The 19,825-nt window shown below is 33.5% G+C and overlaps 1 protein-coding gene across 3 annotated transcripts in view; it reads left to right on the forward strand.

The window, feature by feature from the left end:
- VPS13B (vacuolar protein sorting 13 homolog B) overlaps positions 1-19,825 on the forward strand; it is a 1,074,400-nt gene that overhangs the window by 673,269 nt on the left and 381,306 nt on the right. For all 3 annotated transcript variants that reach the window (XM_044668639.1, XM_044668631.1, XM_044668624.1), the window contains exon 31: positions 18,018-18,144. In XM_044668639.1, the coding sequence (XP_044524574.1) occupies positions 18,018-18,144 (127 nt within the window). The remainder of the gene's footprint in view (positions 1-18,017; positions 18,145-19,825) is intronic.

Genomic DNA, 19,825 nt, shown 5'->3' on the forward strand with positions numbered 1-19,825 from the left:
GAATAAGATAGATTTATTTTTTTAAAATCCTTACCTCCTGCCTCAGAATCAATAATAATATGTATCAGTTCCAAGGCAGAAGAGCAGTAAGGACTAGTCAGTTGAGGTTAAGTGATTTATGTAAGGTCTGACACCAAATTTGAACCCAGATCCTTCCAACTCCAGGCTTGGTACTCTATCCACTTTGCTGCCTAACTGTCCCTGTAAGCTAGATCTCTATGTCCAAATAAGTGGGTAGTTTCTTCCCTCTTTGAACCAATTTCAATGAAAGTAAGGTTCAGGTGCTCCCCATCTTCTTCTCTATTATAAAAGCTCTTTTTACCTGAGATAATTTACCCCATTCAACTTCTCCTTTCTCCTATTGATTCAGTATATTCCTCTTTTTCACCAAGGAGATTTTTTTTTCCCAAGGAGATGTTTCACTTTTCTTCCTAATTTTTCATTCTTTTGATTTTGTTTTATTATTTCTTAATGTCTCATGGAGTCATTAGGTTCACTTGCCCAATTCTAATTCTTAAGGATTTTTTTTTCAGTAAGCTTTTGTACCTCCTCTCCCATTTGGCCAATTTCTAGTTTTGGAAGATTTTATTTCTTTGGTGAGTTTTTATTCATCTTTTTTTTTTCATGTGGCCAATTCTTTAAGCAATTATTTTCAATGAATTTGTGTGTGTGTGTGTGTGTGTGTGTGTGTGTGTGTGTGTGTGTGTTTCCATTCGGCCAATTCTGTCCCTCTTTTACCATTTGGCCTATTCTAATTTTTAAGGTGTCATCTTCTGCAATATTTTTTTTCTTTCTCCTTTACGAAAATCTTGACTCTCTTTTTTCATGATTTTTCTTGTATCACTTATTTTTTCCCCAACCTCTCTTATTTTTAATATCTTTTTTGAGCTCTTCCAGGAAATATTTTGGGCCTCGCCCCAATTCACAATTTTCTTTGAGAGTTTGAGTGGAGCTGTTTTGACTTTAATGTCTTTTCTGAGTTTGTGTTTGACCTTCGCTGTCACCTTTATAAGCATCTTTTGTTAGGGTTTTTTTTTTTATTTTCTCATTTTCCCAGCCTATTTCTTGACTTTTAATCTATGTTAAAGTTGAATTCTGTTCCTTAGACAGAGAGAGAATTGTCAAAGCTTTGGGGTTTTTCTGCTGTTATTTTCACAACTATTATGGGGTATGGGTAGGTTTTCAATTCTGCCAAGGGAGGAAGATCTGAGGTATATTTACTACTCTTGTAGCCTCTTCTTTGTTCTTTTAGCAATCAATCATAAGCACTCCTTTCTTCCCTTAAACTATAATCAGGGACCCTGTTCCCCTATGACCACAACCTTTGGTGTGTTAGTGCTCCCCTTTGCCCAGAGCTGTGACTCAGATCTATGTATGGGCAATGCAGTAGAGTCCAATAGCCAGTGCCAACAAAGGGACCCTTATGATATCCTTCTGACCAGTTGTCTAACATGCTTACCTTCTGTGGGCTAAAAGCTCTAGAAGTCTCTAGTGCAAATTCACTTACCCCCAAAGCCTGTTTCTGGCCTGTTTGGGTGAGGCCTGCTATTGGCTTGCCAGGCCACAGTCTGTGCTAGACTGCTCCCCGGTCTCACCACCATGCAACAGACTTTTCCTCCCAACCATCTAAGTTGCTTTGGATAGAAAATTGTTTTCCTCTATTCTTTTTGGGGTTCTGTCACTCCACATTTTGTTTTGAGGTTTTTTCTTTAATAGAAAAGCTGAGACTAGAACCCAGACCTCCCAGTTTCCCCCAGCCCATTGCACTCTCTCTCTCATTTTCTCCTCTCTGTCTCTCTGTCTCTCTCTCTTTCTCTTTCTCTCTGTCTCTGTCTGTCTCTCTGTCTCTGTCTCTCTCTTTCTCTCTCCCTTTTCCCATATATGCTAAAATTCATTTTTGGCTCTTCATATTTTTTCATCTTTCACTTAGCAACCATTTTTGTTGCATCTGAGTTTATTTTTTTATGACCTGTGGAAATGATGTGCCTACAACTGGAAAAATCTGTACTGATGTCTGCCATGTGTAAATTATTCATCAGTCACTATTTGGTGTTTTACATGGTAGTTAGAGTGTCCTGGGGAAGTCAGGCTTCTGATTTCCTTGGTGTAAGCTAAAACTTTGTTCTTTGATTTAGTAATATTTTCTAATTTTTAAGCTGTACACATATAATTTGAATGATTTTGCCATGTATTTTTATAATAATCTATTTCTAGCTCACTATACTTTCATATGTTTCCAACTATCTCCCACTTTTTTTTGGCAGAACTTTCTGCCATGTTTACAGTAGATACTTAATAAATTTGTATTTAACAATCATTTCAGCAAGCATCTATTAAGTGCCCTTGTGTGCCAGACAAATGCTAGACAATAGGAATACAATGATAAAAAAATGTAAAAAACAGAATTTATGCTTAATAGATATACCATCAGAAATGTAATTCTAAGTACTCCTTTATTTGAGCTTTTGAAACATAGCTATGTCATGGTAACCAGGCAGTGAGCCAACAGAAAAAGTATACTGGATCTTGGAACAGAGATGCCAAGGGGAGTTGGATGGGAGAAAAGGTAAAGGGACTTTGAATAAAAATTTCAATGGGGTTATGATAGATGTAATCATATTCAACATAACTTCCCCTTCCCATACTCTGCATCCATTTTGGGGAGAGAGAAAAGAAAAATATCCATAAGGTAGTATACTCTAAGAAATCATTCATCCACTTAGTTTTTCTTATGTGGATAAGCAGGCCAATAGCTATAGATGCATAGTTAAAGATTTCTTCCTTTCAGTCAGTTATGTGATGGTAAACATGATAAAAACCTGCCTATTCCCAACAAAGAGCCGTATCAGTGATTCCCTTTTTTTTTTTTTTACATAGAGGCATCTTCATATATATGTTAATATAATTGTTCAAATATATGTTAATAAATAAATAAAAATATAGGCTGGTGATTGTGGATATTCTTTTATCAAACTTTTTTGAGTCATTAATTCTGAGTTTTTCTGTGCTTTTAGCATCTCCCTGTCCTTTGGGTTCTTCCTAAATAATTCCCTTAAAACCCTTTATTTCAGCTCCAGGATGAATATCTATGTAAACTTAGTCTAATCTTTCTGCTTTTTCCATCACTGTTCTTTTTAATAGCATTTCTCTTTCCTCAATAAGTATATCCAAGACTATGATATTAGCATCCAGGTGCTGTAGTTATATTGTTTTTGTTCATAAAAAGTTTTTTTTTTTACAAAAGTCTTTGTAGATATTTTTATTTCTCTTTTGTGTTTGTTCATTTTTTGCCTCCTCTTTCATGTTCAGGATGACTTTACTTGGCTCTCTCTCACCAAATTTTCTTTAAATTGTGTTTATCATTCTCTATTTCTACTTTATGAAGTGATGACCTGTTCATAATCTCCTATCATCCTTATTTTCAAGATTTACAAATGAGTTTATGTCCTAAACCATTATTTCCTTTGGTTTCCATCTCTCTTCACTTGGCAAGTAATTAAAATGTTTATAGACCAAATTGAGTTTTCAAATCCTATCACTTAAATTCTTGTCATTTTTATGTTATTTTGCTAAATAAAGCTTTTTTGTCCATAAGTAATAAAGAAATGAAAACTACATATAGATGTTTTTTTCTTAATCTATGGTAAATCTCAGGGAATGTAGTGCAATTTTTCCCTTATGTCATCCCATTCCTCACCAAGTTAGTTTTAAAATAGAAGGGTTTACAAATATGATTATTTTTTTAAATGCTGAGGAGTTAAATTGTAATACTTAAAATAATAAAATTAGTTTTTTTTTTTGTTTTTTTTTTAAACCCTTAACTTCTGTGTATTGACTTATAGGTGGAAGAGTGGTAAGGGTAGGCAATGGGGGTCAAGTGACTTGCCCAGGGTCATACAGCTGGGAAGTGTCTATAGGCCGGATTTGAACCTAGGACCTCCCGTCTCTAGGCCTGGCTCTCAATCCACTGAGCTACCCAGCTGCCCCTAAAATTAGTTTTAATAAGAAAAAGAGTGGATTGCTTTGTTAGGTAAAGTACTTCCTGTCTCTGGAAATGTTCAAATAGAGAATTGATGACTAATGTTTTAAAATGTTTCATACGAAGAATTCCTGCATGTGGCCAGGTTTGGGACTAGATAGCCATTAAAATATCTTACTTCCCTAAGATCAATATGTTCTGTAATTGTATTCTTTTTCCCTTTAAATAAATTGTATCTTTATATCCAGTCATTTCAAAACCTTCAGATTGATTATACTCTTTTTTGCAAAGAAAAACAAATAAGCCAAAAAAATTAAATAGGGTGGCATCAGGAACACATCCTCCTGACTTTAAATCCTGCCTCAGATACCTATTTTGGACCCTGGACAAGCCACTTCATCCCATTTACCTCAGTTTCCTAATTTGTAAAACACCTGAAGGAGGAATTGGCAAACCATACCAATATCTTTGCTGAGAAAATTCAAATGGGGTCATGAAGAGTCAGACATCATTAAAACAACTGAACACCAACGACTATTCACTTCTTATCCCTGTTTTGAAAGAAAAATTCAAACCATATGATCTAATGTTTAGAGCTAGAAATGGACAAAGACATGGTCCTCCCTCTTCACTTTGCAGATGAGAAAATTGAAGGCCAGAAATGTTAAGTAAATTTGTCAAAAGCCACGAAGGCAGCAGATCCTATGACTCCAGAACAATGCAGGTCCCATAGAGAAAAAAAATAATTGTATTTATACTCGTCTGTAAAAGCACAACATCCAAGTAAAACCTTCTCTGACAGAGACAGTTCGTTATAAGTTTGTTAGTTTTAGTAATTTTCAATGTATCTCATCTTGGTATCCTCTAATTTTGGTTCTTTTAACAATGATCATTGTTTAATTTTGCAAAATCAAGCCCACATGACCTATATCAGATGCTGTGTTTTTAAAGTATATTTAACTTACTTTAACAATCTTTTTAAAATTGAGTTCCAAATTCTCTCTTCCCCCAGGCACTCCTCCTCCCATTGAGAAAACACTATAATATCAATTATATGTGTAAATTATATAAGAAATTTTCACTTTAGCCATACTGATGGCAAGAAAAATAAAGAAAGTGAAAAGAACATGTTATGTTGATCTCTTAAAACAATTTTTAGGATCATAGATTTGAGCTATATGGAACAGCAGTGGCCACTAAATCCATCCCACTTGTTTTACAAAAGAAAAAAAAAAAAGAAAATGAGGTTCAGAGAGGTTAGGTTAGTTATGTAGGATCACGCAGCTGCTTAATCTTGGCAGCTGATTTGAACTGAAGTCTACATGAATCTTGAATCCAAGTCTAATTCTAATCCACTACAACCTTTATTTTGTTTTACAAATTTCACTGCTGCCCTCTGAGGCAAAATTACCTTTGGACCACAAAACCAGGCCTAAAGAATCACCTCTTCTACATTAAGATTATATTTTAAAATTTTTTTTATTTTCTTCTTGATTATATGTTAATATCATTCTCATTAATCATTTTCTGATATTTTAGAATCCAACATTAAATTTTAAAAAGTAATTCAAAAAAGTTAAATTTCTGTAAGCTTTTGTTTTTGTTATGGATGTATATTTCTTCCTCTCCTCTTATGCTGTTAAAGGTCATGTTTTCTCTTTATTTTTTAATCCCCCAAAGTACCACATACTCCACAATTTTTTTTTATGACAGCTTTCTTTGAATAAACATGTATATGTCAATTTGAAAAAAAAGGCAGAAATAAGTGATTAGTTTCTTATTCTAACTTGGATTAACAATCATCACTCTTTATACGATTTGATAATATTACCTGGTTCCTTTTATTTTATTTCATTTCATTTTATTTTATTTTATTAAACCTTTATCTTCTGTCTTTGAACCAATACCACATATTGGTTCTAAGGCAGAAGAATCGTAAGGGCTAGACAATGGAGGTTAAATGACTTGTCCAGGGTTACACATCTAGGAAGTGTCTGAGGCCATATTTGAACCCAGGACCTCCGATCTCTGGGCCTGGCTCTCAATCCACTGAGCTACCCAGCTGTCCCTCCTGGTTCCTTTTAAATAATTTAACACATATTTGTTGTAGGGCTTTTCTTTTTCTTTTTTTTTTTTTAATTTCTCCATTAGGGCACAGAAAGAAGGAAAACAAATGCTTAATTGATAATCAGTCAGTCAATAGATAAATAAATCAGCTACAGGATATGCTTTCAATTAGGTACAATGAGTACAACTAGAGAGAGCCCTGCCTTAGCTGTGCTACTGTTTATTGAGATGCATCTCTCTAAGAACAAGTCAGAGGTATGTTGGGCTTCCTCTAAAATGGAAGGATTACTAAACAAAGGACTTCAAAAGACCTTGAAAGAGAGTTTTAAATGTAAGAATACACTTAGCTTTGTTGGGAGGCTTTTTATAAAGAACATAGAAAATCTGTTTTTTGGTAAGTATTATAATCTTGAAATCCTCCTCTGGTTGTTTAATTTTCAATACACCAGATAACCCCAAACTTTTTAATAAGTATTGAAAGTAGGTAATATTAAGTTAGAGCTCTTTTAGATTATATTGGGCTAACCTTTTCCTATTGTATGAGGTCATTTAGAAAGAGGCCTTTGTGAATTTTTCATTTAGAAAGGAGTCTCAAGTTCAAGTCAATGCAGGAGCTCCATATATGTTTAATGTTAAAATGTATCAGTTATAATAGTACCTGGACTATATATACATAGACTCTGAGTCATGATCCCATTGGGCCTCACAAGTTCAGCAAAACTGGGCTAGGTCATTATTTGAATGTAGGTATGCCAACAAGCATGCCTTTTGGATGCTGTAAAAAGTGTTGCTACTGATTTAGTAGGCTCTGCTTTCTGTTGCTAGAATATTAGCCAACTATTCTCTCATTTATTTTTTTCTAACAAGTGAGAATATTCAGTTATATGGTGATTTCATTCTGCCAACTTAAATTTGCACTGAAACGTCACTTGGCTACACTGTATAGAGTATACATTTGAAGTTGTTGCTCATGCTGTATCATAAGGTTATTCTGCAATTCAAAGGGTAGTATAAATGTGGTTATAAATTAATTCTGTGTTCAAGGTCAATTCTTTGGGAGGCCTCATATGAAAGGAGAATTCTGTTTTCACTAAGTACATCTGAGACTCTTAACTATTACTCTATTTTCCAGGAATTAATATAGTTTTGGCTTGTTTTGTTTGCTTCACTGACTACCAATTATATCCTATATTCACCTTGTTTTTTCCTTTTATTTTTGTTGTCTCTCCTCTTAGGTTATTTTAGTTTGACCCTTCTTTAGGAATATCACAATAAAGAGTAGTCAGCTATCTGGGTTTAAGTCCCAAAGACATGACTTAATTTTAAAGAATTTTTATAACAAAATGAAAAGGTCATCATCAGAATTTGAAAGTATTTCATAGGTCAAAGGAAAGATACAGGAAAAGTTCATCTTGTCATCTACTTAGTGGATATGTCCACGGATCACACAGACAGTATGAGTAGCAAAGCTTAGACTGGAAACTAGATCCTCTGACTTAACATTGAGTACTTGTTTCCCCTTCCCAATGTTACCCCAAATAATTTTTGCTTATCCTTTACTATCTCATTAATCAGTAAAGATAGAAAATCTTAAGGATATAATATAACAAGTAGTTGGCCTGTCTACAAATAACTATATGGAATAAATGTGTTTTTGAATATTAATTTATTCATCTCTAATAGCAAGAGGAATTCCTGGTTGGTTTTTTTTTTTTTTGGTGGCCATATATTATGCATTGTTACCTTTATTTTTACTTCTGGCCTTTCTTAACATATGGCTTTTAAAATGTAATTCTTTAACTATTTTAATGTCTCCAAAAGAGCTGTAGCTAAATATATAACATATGGAAAAGTGAGCCTTAGAGTGAATGTACTATGAATACAGAAAGATGAACACACCCTTCATAGTCATGCATTTTCATGAGCTCATGTGGTATACACCTGTACCATTGTACTTATTAGCAAGAGGAGAGATGTAGTAATATAAAAGTGAACATGTCCTTTTTTTCCTGTTTGTGATCAGCTCCACCCATGGCTTAGCAGAATAGCTTCTGTTAGCGTACATAATTATTTCATTATTATTTGAGACAATGTTAAGTACTTCTCAGTCTTTCATCATCATCAGAAAACATTTATTGAGTGTTTCTTTGCACTTGGGCTTGCCTTAAGTATTATACAAAAAGAATTGCATAGTTTCTATACAGGCTTTAGAAAACAGTAGACGCTCATTAACTTTTCCTGTATTCAGGAATGTTTCTTATACATACTTTTGTATCTATTATATGTATTGCATATTTCAAAAAGTATACTATGTAAATAGTTATTTCTGCTTAACTTGTCATTACTGTAAGTTACTACTACCCACATAATAGTTAGCCAGTAAACATTTTGGTGGGTTAATTCATATGATGTTTTTTTCATTGTATAAAATGCAAAAGATTTACATTTGCAATTATATTGTTATGTATTGCTGTTGTTCAGTCATTTTCAGTTGGTGTGTGACCTCATCTGGGGTTTTCTAGAGATTTACTTCTCTAGCTCATTTTACAGATAAGGAAAGTGAGATGAAGAGTGTTAAATGACCTGCCCAGGATCACACAGCTAGTAAGTGTCAGAAGCCAGATTTGAACTCATGAAGATAAGTATTCCTAACTCCAGGCCCAGTACCTTATCAACTATACCAGATATGCTGCTCCTATACCATTATGTACTGTTAGGTTATGATGAACTTCAGTTTTTTCATTAATATACCTTATATATATATTCTAATTTAGTTGTTTTTGATCTATGAGCTGCAAATCTTGGGAATCTTGGATGTCAGATATGAGGGGTGATGTTTCTTCAAAGGATACACTCAATATAATGAATCAGTATAATAATAAAATAGCTATAACTTCTATAAGTTGGATAAATGTTTCACATATTCTTTTATTATCAAATGTACAAATAGGTTTTTCAAAATATTTTATAATTCATATTTTCTTTACAAAATTAGACTACTATTCTCCAAACCATTCATGAAATTTTACATAATTTTTTAAATTGTAGCATTGGATCTATCACTCATTTTAAAAATAATTTCCAAAGCATATTTTATTTGCCAACCATTTTGCTATATATACTATATGCAGATAGTCATCTGAGCCTAAAAAGTAATTCTTTTAAAAATGCTTAAGATCAAAGTCAAAAATTGTGTCCAACCCAACTATCCCTTATCATTACAACAACAAAAAGAAATATTAAATAAAGAATTGAACTGAATGGTCTGAAAGAGGAATAGACTCTCAATAATGCGGTTGCTGGTTCCCCATTGTATTCTCTAACATGTTCTTGTTATATTCATCTCCAGTATGCACCCTGGGTTCCAGATTCCGTACACTATTGGCTATGATCATAAAAACAGAAGATAAGAGTATTAACAAGCCTGGTGGTACTCTATAAAGGACTTTTAATGCCCACTCTATGTCTGTCACTTTCCTTTTTAGAGTCTTCCCATGACCTGTGTTCTTCTATCCCATAACAAGCAGATGTTCAAAATTTTATCCTGCACAGTGATATAATCAAGATAAAGTAACCTGACTTTAAGCAGGAGAGAGGTCCAGCATAAAGACTTGCTTCAGTGTTATCTGAAAGAGAAAAGAACAGACACCATAAAAAAAAAACCCTAAATGTAAAGTTTTGTATAAACTCAGCTCTATATTAGCACTTTAAAACAATCAGAAAGACACTTTAAAAAAAACTGATGTCAACAACTTTAAAAAAAAGAAGAAAAATTTCTACCACTTAGACCCCAGCTTTGAGGAAAAGAGAGGCCAAGGAATTAATAAGCCAAAAAAATTAAAAAATATATATTATGGGGATGGGGGGACAAGAGCATCTCAGGATAAGATACATCACCAGCAGTTATAACTAAAATCCCATAAAAGAGAATGTATTGGCCAGAAAGCCCCTCAGAGTGTTTAGAAGTCTTAAAGCATGAGGCAATAAAGCATGAATTTTAAGCTCCTAGTCAATAGTATTGATAGCTATAAAACCTTCAGGAAGCAATAAAGAAGAACAAAAGACAAAGGAATGGAGGAAATGGAATTCAAAAAATTCATGATTCAACATGAACTATTTGAATACAGTCAAGAGATTTCAAAGCTGGAAGTATTTTCAAAGCACGAAAATATTAGTGAAATATTTGTAATCAAAAAGATTTCATTTAGAAAACAGATCCCAGTTGGTAATTTGAGAATCATCAGCCTCCTGGAAAAAATATATTATGAAACAATAAGCCTGAATACCATATTTCAAAAAATCATAAATCAAAATGATCTGTTAATAGTGGAAACAGAGGACAAAGTGTTAATTAGTAGAATCCACAGAACCTTAACACTGATGAAACCTATATACATAAGCCATTAAGAAATGTGCTTGGCAAAATTCAGCCTTATTGGAACAAAGGAAATATTTCATGCCTCTAGTAAAATTTTATTTAACAAGGAACCCCAGGCAGAATTAGTCAGGATTAAATATCAGCAATGAGAAAGTAAAGGAAAGATAGGAATTTGATTTGCCTTAAAAAAAAAAAAAAAGAAAATGATTTGCATCCATGATTAACACCTTACAGGGATGAATATAAATCCACAGAAAGGTATAATTTCCCTTCAACGGGATTGAGGATTTCTAAACATTCCTATTGAGAAAACTAATCAGGAATCTTTCAATTGCCATGAAAAAAGTAAACAAAACAATTGTTATTTTTAGAATTTTGCCACCAAAATCATCAGCCATTTCTTTATATTTGTAGATAAAATGTATATATCAATTTAAAGTTTACATGATTTATATACATTGTCTCATTTGATCACAACAACCCTATTAATTAGGTGCTATTCTAATCCTTATTTTCCACTTGATCTTAGTCAAAAGGCGAGAAACAATAAATCTTTATTTTAAAGATGAGAAGGCTGAGACTTGTGAAGGATGTTGAATGACTTACCCAAGGGCTCACACCAAGTATCTGAGGCAGGTTTTGAAATCAGATTTTCTTGGCTCCAAGTTTAACAGTATGCATTGTACCTAATTAAAAACATATTGTTAACAAAATCTATAAGGTAAAGAAATTCCTTTTAAAATTACAAAATACTTTAAATATCTGAAAATAAACAAGACACATTTCATAATTATATAAATAAAAAGATCTAAACAATTGGAAAGATAATTATTTTATCACTAGGCAACACAATTGTAATAAAATGATGATACTATCCATATTTAGTGCTTGCTATATTTTTTCAGAGGAATACTCTATAGAATTAGGCAATAACACTATTCATTTAAAGGATTAAGAGACAAAAAATATCAAAGGATGTAACAGAAAAATTAGAAAGATAGAGAATCAAAACTATCTTATACTCAAAACCGTAAAAGTAAATCAGTATAACTAATCATGATGAATATGACCTAGATGCAAATAAATATAGCATTTGATTACAAACAGCAGAAGAAAGGCCTCTTTTTTTTAGATGTACTACTTGGAAAACTAGAATTTAAGGTGGCAAAAAAAGGTTTAAGTCTTTATCCTATAAATGATCTAAATATAAAAAGCCATATGTTATAAAAATTAGAGATTAAGATTTTGTCTTTTATAATTATTAACAGGAGTTATTTTAACTTCTCAAGTATCAGAAAAGATTATAGAAGACAAAATAGAGAATCTGTTATGCAAAATTTTGGAAGAATTTTAGGCAAGTTGTCAGAGGATATGAACTAATAGTTTACCAAAGAAAATTTATAAACTAATCAGATATTGTGTTCATTTCTTGAAACTATGGTTTAAGAAGGCCACTAATAAGTAGGAGAGTGTCCAGAAGCATAATACCAGAATGATAAAAAGCCTTGAGGCCACATCAAATAAGGATCCATTAAAGGAAATAGGCATATTAGGACTGGGGAATAGAATAAGACTAGGGGGACGTGATAGCTCTCTTCAGGTATTTGAAGAACCATCCCATGTAGCTGAGTTTAAGACTTATTCTGTTTTTCCTAAAGGGTACAATAATTGGAAATTGCAAAGAGACAAATTTAGGCTTAATGTCAAAAAGAAACTTCATAACAATTAGAGCTATCCAAAAGTATTATAGGTGATGGATGGGTTCTCCCTTCTTGGAATTCTTCAAGCTGAGACTAGATGACTAATTATTGTCACATATATTATAGTAAGTATTCCTTATCTTTGTATAGGTTGGACAAGATGGCTGCTGTTATCCCTTTCAACTTTCAAATTCTCTGCACACTATCCCCATTGCTATTTTTTGTATATTCAAATAGAATTGAAAGGAGACGATTGGGAATATCTAGAATTAGAGGATAGCTATAAAAGACAGATTTTGCTAGAGTGAAGTTTCTGTCCAAGGAATCAGAGCTATGGAACATAGTACTTGACTAATTCTTACAACTTCCCCAGGGAAGAGAGAATACTTATATTAAGATTCTTCTAGACAGTGTCAACAGATACTACTCTTGCTAAATGACCAGCTTAACATGACCATTGACCATTTTCTTCTCTCCCCTCTCCCCTTCTGCCTTGGTTTGAGCCAAGAGACAGTTACAGAGGGAAAGTCAAGAGTGGTTAGAAAGTTTTAGTCAATCATACAAATGGTACAGCCAGCAAAAAAAGATGGGAAAGAGCAAGCATGACCTACAACACTGCCTGCCCATCTACACACCAGCTCAGTATAATGCCATATCATTGCTTGAACTGATTACACAATTCAGATTTGAGGTCTTATTTTTTACTTTGTTTTTCATTTATAAAACATTTTTTTCCAATTTTTTTCTTCTTGCTTTTTACTAAATCTGATTTTTCCTCTGATGAATCGATGATTGGACTACTTACACCCAATTAAAGAATAACTCCATTAATGATAACTTTTACAATGTCTCTTTCATTTTCTAGCATTTTTGATGCTAGCTATATTTGGTGCTTACCTATCTTTTTTTTTTTTCATGATATAATGGGTTCTGATGCTATAATACACAAGTCTTTGGCTTCTCTCATTCCTTTATCCATTTTATGTTTGCTGTTTCATTATTTCTGTGTAATCCTTTTTACCTTAGAAATACATGAACCCATAATATTCCTTCCTAAAAATTTTATATGTGAATAATTCTTCATTGTCTTGTCTCTTCCCTCTCTGATCCATCTTCTACACAACTGCCTTATTGTTATTCCTAAAATAAAGGTGGGATCATATCCTAATACTTAAAAATCTTAAGTGTTTTCCTGTTACATGTGGTATAAAAAAACAAAATCCTTAGCTTGGCATTTGAAGATAAACTCTCATTTCATATTACTCCCTTCTCACATTCTTTTCAAATCAAACTGGCCACATCAGTGTTTTACATAAATGCCATTCCATCTCTCTCTCTCTAGGCCTTTGCATAAAAGGTTCCACCTATCTGGAAGTTATAATTTCCAAGCTTCCTTCAAGCACAAACCAAGTATCACCTCCTACGTGGGAGCTTTCCAAATTCCTCTGGTCTCCAGGCATTAATATATGTTCTCTCTTGAACTTACTTTGTATTGTTTTGTTTTTACTTATTTATGTATGTGTGATATGCCCTTGGTAATGAAAAGTCCTAGAATAAAAGGTCTGTATCCATCCAAGGAAAAAATTCTTGTTTTGGGTCCTCACACCCAGGACTTGTTGTGGGTCCACCCAAGCTTGTGTTCTGGAATCCCTAATGCTTTGGTTTCACCCAAATTTTATGGAATGTTTACAGTACTTATATCCATCTCCATCTACTTTGCTTTCAATTGCCTCTTGGCAAAATTGCTTAACTGTATGCTTGGGGACATCTTTGACTAAATCCTTTAAATATAAACTTTCCAGAGCCTAGATGGGTGGGAACCTCCCCTCCTTTCTGGCTTACACTCCTTTACCAAAGGACCTAATAAATTTCTTTTTAAAACTATGTCAGGTTTTGGGCCTGTTCTCACCATCAACACATGCAATTCTCATTCATTTCCTTTAAATATTCTCATGTGTATTATCAGTATCTCTCATTATCAAATAGTTACCTTAAAGAGCCAGAAATTCACTGTATGGACACTCCCACCACCAATGGAGATTGCAAACTCCCTCTGTGTCTTATTAAACTTTATTCACAAGCTGCTTTGGCTTGGAAATTATTAAATCATTTCCAAATCATTTGTAATGAGTTTCTCATGGAGAGACTAATTATTTAATAATATATATTAAGCTGCCTTAGACACTAGCTTAATGATCCTGGGTGAGTTAATTATCTAACTTTTCTCAGCTTCTATTTCTTCACCCATGAAATAAGGATAATAGTACAACCCACTTCATTAGTCTGTTGCAAGAATCAAATTAAATAATGTATGTAAAGACTTTAAAATACTAAAAATATTAGGTAAATATTGCTTTATTATTTTTATAACTTTCATTTTTATTATTTTAATTCTATGGTAATTTGTGTGCAAAGCAAATGTAAATCCTACTCAAAAAACACAATAATTGTACTGGCCTACTCACAATGTAATTTTTATTTCTTTTACTAGTAGGTAGAATACTGTAATTTTGATACTTACTTCCAAACTTATATGTAACTCCTGAAAATAAAGTAGAGAAAAGGCAAGACTAGAGGATGTTTTGTAATTTAAAGAATCAAATATATGAGATTGTTCTGAAATGCATAAAATATATTTTTGATTTTCTAACTTATGAAACATGAAAATTCTTGTTATAGAAGAGAGATATACCAACTATAAATAAAGGAGAATATGTGTGTGTTTGAAATATTGAAGATATTCTTGATCACACGTTATTCTTTTTAGACATACATCTAAAAATATTAGTCACTTCAGTATATAATCTTGGGACACAAAAGTACAGTAAATAAAAACATGCAGCCTATATTTTTTTGACTGTCAGAGACTTTTTTTTGTCCTAGTTCTGTCATTCATTATATTAGCTATCCCTCTCAGCTTCAAGGCTTCCACAAATTTGATTAAGCTTGCCAGGCTCAATCAAGTAATTGATCAAAATGCTGTTAAGCATCACCATGGCTAGAGCCCTGTGCCATTCCATCTGAGACACTTCTCGGAATTAAGGATAGTCTTTTAAGGTCACAATTTGAGTCAAGTTATTCAGCCAACCTGAGTTACTCCAGCTGTACTTTTGTCAAATGCTTTGCTCCTGTTTCAATGTAGTATGTCCATGGCAAATTTCATCCAGTCAGTCCTGCAGTAATGACATATAAGATAATGTTAACCATCACAAGGAAAAATGAAAGTCCCATTTAAACATAAGACTTATTTATTTAGGTAGTAAGTAAGGCAACAAATATTTTACTAAATTCTTACCATGTCACAGATACTGTGCCAAGTACTAGAGTTATATAGGAAGGTGAAAAGTCTCTGCCAGCAAGGTGCTTACATATATATTTTTTAAACCCCTACCTTTCATTTTAGAATCAATATTGCATATTGGTTCCAAAGCAAAAGAGCAATAAGGGCTAGGAAATGGGAGTTGCTCAGGTTCACCCAGCTAGGAAAATGTGTTTGCATTCTAATAAGGGAGATACAATGTAAATAGGTACATACTAAACCCATACAGAGGTGTGGTCCCTGCTTTGCTGGTCTTTTCTCTGGTCTTTGCCCAGGAATGAACCTTATTCCCCTATAGCCACCACTGCTAGCACTTCAACCAGGAATTAAGATCAGGTCTCTAGTCCCCATGAGCAAACACAAGCAAACCTCTTCACCTTGGAACCATGACCAGGGCCCCAGTTCCCCTGTAACCACAAATGGTATTTCTCCTTCAGGGCTTATATCTAATTTACAACTTATTTTTTAATTTTGAGACTTTGGTTATAGATAGTTTGACCTCATTGTCTTCTTCTGAGTTTATGTTTTGAACTTCCCTGTTAGCATAGTAGATTTTTATTGTCAGGTTCATTTTTTTATTGTTTGCTTAGTTCCCCACTCTATTTCTAGACTTTAAACTTCATGTTAAAGTTGGACTTCATTCCTTGCATGGAAAAGTTGGAGGAGCATTGTCTCAGATTTCAGTCTTTTTCACATTGTTTTCAGAGCTAGTTCTACAGTTTTAGAAGTGTTTGGTGCTTCCAAGGTAGAGTGATCTGAGGAGAGGTGTGGTTACTGATTTCTTGGTCTGTTCTCTGGGCCTTAATCTCTGGATTAGAATCCCTTAGGGCTTCAACATTACTTCTCAGGGCCCTCCTTGCCAGGGACCAGAAAAGAAACTGTTCCTCAGGACTTCCATTCTTTTTGACTGAAAATGCTCTTCTCTGCCCTAGAACTATGACCCAGAAGTGGATAAAGGCAATGAAGTTTCCAAACAGTATTTGGTTCTGCATCCAGTGCTAACACAGGGATACCCTGATATTTCTTTCTGACCAATTGCCGGGTCCCCTTACAATCTCTGGTTTGAGAGCTCCAGAAGCTGCTGCTCCTTCTGTCTCATGCTAATGTTTCATCCAGGTGGGCTCAGAGCCAGCCTCCTCCCCATGTCACAGATCTTTCCTTCTGACCTCCTATGTTTTCTTGGTCTGAAAGAACATCTCACTCTGACTTGTTGTTAGCTATGGTACTATAGTATTATTCTATTTGTGACAGTGCTTCTCTATTCCACTACTCTCCCCACACCCTAGGATGGTGATGGCAAACCTATGACACGTGTGTCAGCACTGACACATGTACCCTTTTTAAATGACACACGGCTGCATACAGAGAAGTATGGGGCCTCATTCCAAGGATGAAACACTTGCTGTAGTGTAGTGTAGTCACTCTGTGCATTATTGATGACAATTCTACCTATATTAATTTGCCTATTTTGGTTTATTAAATACAATTATATATTACAATTATACATTTTTGTTAAACTATAAATATTGTGAAATTATGATTTTTTTCTCAAAGTGATACAACACCCAAGTTATGTTCTTTTTTGGCGAATTTTGACACACCAAGCTCAAAAGGTTGCCCATCACTGCCCTAGGACTATGTCTTAATTTAAAACTGTCTCCTCTATTGTCTAGCACATTCGTGTATGCAGTTTGTTTTTTTTAAATAAAGGTTATGCTGAATTCATTATATATATAACTACAATATTCTGTGGGCAATATAATAAAGGTGAAGGAGACATGCAATCAGAAAACCTGGTTTCAAATTCTGGCTCCTGCACTTACTAGCTGGGTGATTGATTTGGCAAGTCATTCAACTCTGAGCCCTATGTTTCTACATCTGAAAAATGGAGGTGTGATATCTTTACAACCTGCTCATTTGTTTGTTGTGAGGAATAGTACTTTTTATTTTTTTTTAAACCCTCACCTTCCATCTTGGAGTCAATACTGTGTATTGCCTCCAAGGCAGAAGAGTGGTAAGGGTAGGCAATGGGGTTCAAGTGACTTGCCCAGGGTCACATGGCTGGGAAGTGTCTGAGGTCAGATTTGAACCTATGACCACCTGACTCTCCATCCACTGAGCTACCTAGTTGCCCCCTGGAATAGTACTTTTTAAACTTTAAAGTACTATAGAAATGGGAGCTACTAATAGGAATGATATAACATATTAAAATGCAAATAATTTAATAGAAAGTATAAAATGATCATAAAGGAAAATTGTATTAATGATAATCTTGAACATTTTTACTAATTTGGATACAAGACAAAAGCATTAGAAAGAAAGAAGTAGATAGGTAAAAGACACCTGGGGAAAATAGAATGGGTGTGAAATTTATAACTATGTTTGGATTTTACAGTGACTTTTCTTTATTTTTACCTCTGTAAACCTAAAATAAAGGTATAACTACAATAGAAATAGGATTTCATAGGCTCTAATGAAAGACTGATTTTATAACAGTACTGTTAATTATAGTTTTAATGAAAATGAGCTTCAGAAAAGTGTTATGGACATTAATTTTATTTACCTTTGTTTCAGCATACAGCGACATCAAGAAAGGAGAGCGATTTTAACTCCAATTTTAACTGATTTTACTGTTCGAATAACTGGAGCACCTGCAATCATTTTCACCAAAATCATTTCATCAGAAAACTTGCATACAGAGGTTAGTATACAGTTTAAAATTAAATGACATTAAAACCATTAGCAAGCATCATTGCAATAGGTGAAAAGCCTTCCCAATAAGATCAGGGTGAAGTAAAGATGCTTGTTATCACCATTCTTATTTAAAACTAGAAACACTAGTTTTAACAATAAGAGAAGAAAAAGAAATCAAAGGAATTAAAGTAGACAATGAAGAACCTAAATTATTATTCTTTGCTGATGATATGATAGTATATTAACAGAATCAACTAAAAGACTAGTTAAAATAACTAATTACTTTAGCAAGTTTCAGGAATACAAAATAAATGCTCCTAAATCATCAGCATTTCTATATATTACCAAAAACATTCAGGAGCAAAAGATAGAAAGAGAAATTCCAAGGAAGAATTTATGACCAGACAAGAGATGGAGAATATTACAAGATGTAAAATGAAAAATTTTGATTATATTAACAAAACCTATGTAGCCAAGATTAGAAGGGAAACAACAAACTGGAAAAAACATTTACATCAAATTTCTTTGAGAAAGGTCTCATTTCTCAAATAGATAGAGAGCTGAGTCAAATTTATAAGAAAGTAAGTCATTTCCCTATTTTACAAATGGTCAAAGGTTATGAACAAGCTCTTTTCAGATGTAGAAATCAAATTTTTCAAAGCCATGTGAAAAAAAGTTCTAAATCACTCCTGATTAGAAAATTTCAAATTAAAACAATTCTCTTACACCTATCAAATTAGCCAATATGACATTAAAGAAAAGTGATAAATGCTGGAGGGAATGTTTCAAAATTGGGACAATAATGCATTGTTGGTGTTATGAACTGATCCAACCATTCTTCAAGACATTTTGGAACTATGCCAAAAAGGCTATAAAACTGTACATACCCTTTTATCCTGTAATACCGCTACTAGGTCTGTGTCCCAAAGAAATATTAAAAAGGGAAATGACCTACTTGTACAAAAATATTTGAAGCAGTTCTTTTTGTGGTGGCAAAGAACTGAAAACTGAGAGGATATCTATCAATTTGGGAATGGCTGAACAAGTTTTGGTATATAGGATAGTGATGGAATACTATTGTACAATAAGAAAAGATAAACAAATTGATTTAAGAAATAGCTGGAAAGACCTATATGAACTGATGTAGAGTGAAATAAGGAGAATCAGAACAGTAATAGTGTATGATGATTAATTGTGATAGACTTGGCTATTCTCAGCAATAACAATGATCCAGGACTATTTCAAAGGACTTATATCAAAGAATGCTATTTACCTCCAGAGAAAGAATTGTTGGAGTCAGAAAGCAGATCAAAGCTTACAATTTTTCACTTTGTGGGCTTGGTTTTAAGTGAATATTCTCTTATAACAATGGCTAATATGGAAGTATATTTTGTATGATAATAAATGTATAACCCAGATGAAATTGCATACCATCTCGGGGAAGGGAAAGAGAAGGAAGGAAAGGAGACAGTTTAGATCTTATAATTTCAGAAAAGTGTATGTTGGAAATTGTTAATTTCAAAACGAATTTAGGAAATATCTGGTCACACAGCTGGAAAGTGTCTGAGGACAGATTTGAACCTAGGACCTTCCATCTCTAGGCCTGGCTCTCAATCCACTGAGCTACCCAGTTGCCCCCCAAAGCTGAATCTATTTAGGCTGCCAGATGTCAAATTAATTTATTTACT

The sequence above is a fragment of the Gracilinanus agilis genome, chromosome 1 (assembly GCF_016433145.1).
Source record: "Gracilinanus agilis isolate LMUSP501 chromosome 1, AgileGrace, whole genome shotgun sequence".
NCBI lineage: Eukaryota > Metazoa > Chordata > Mammalia > Didelphimorphia > Didelphidae > Gracilinanus > Gracilinanus agilis.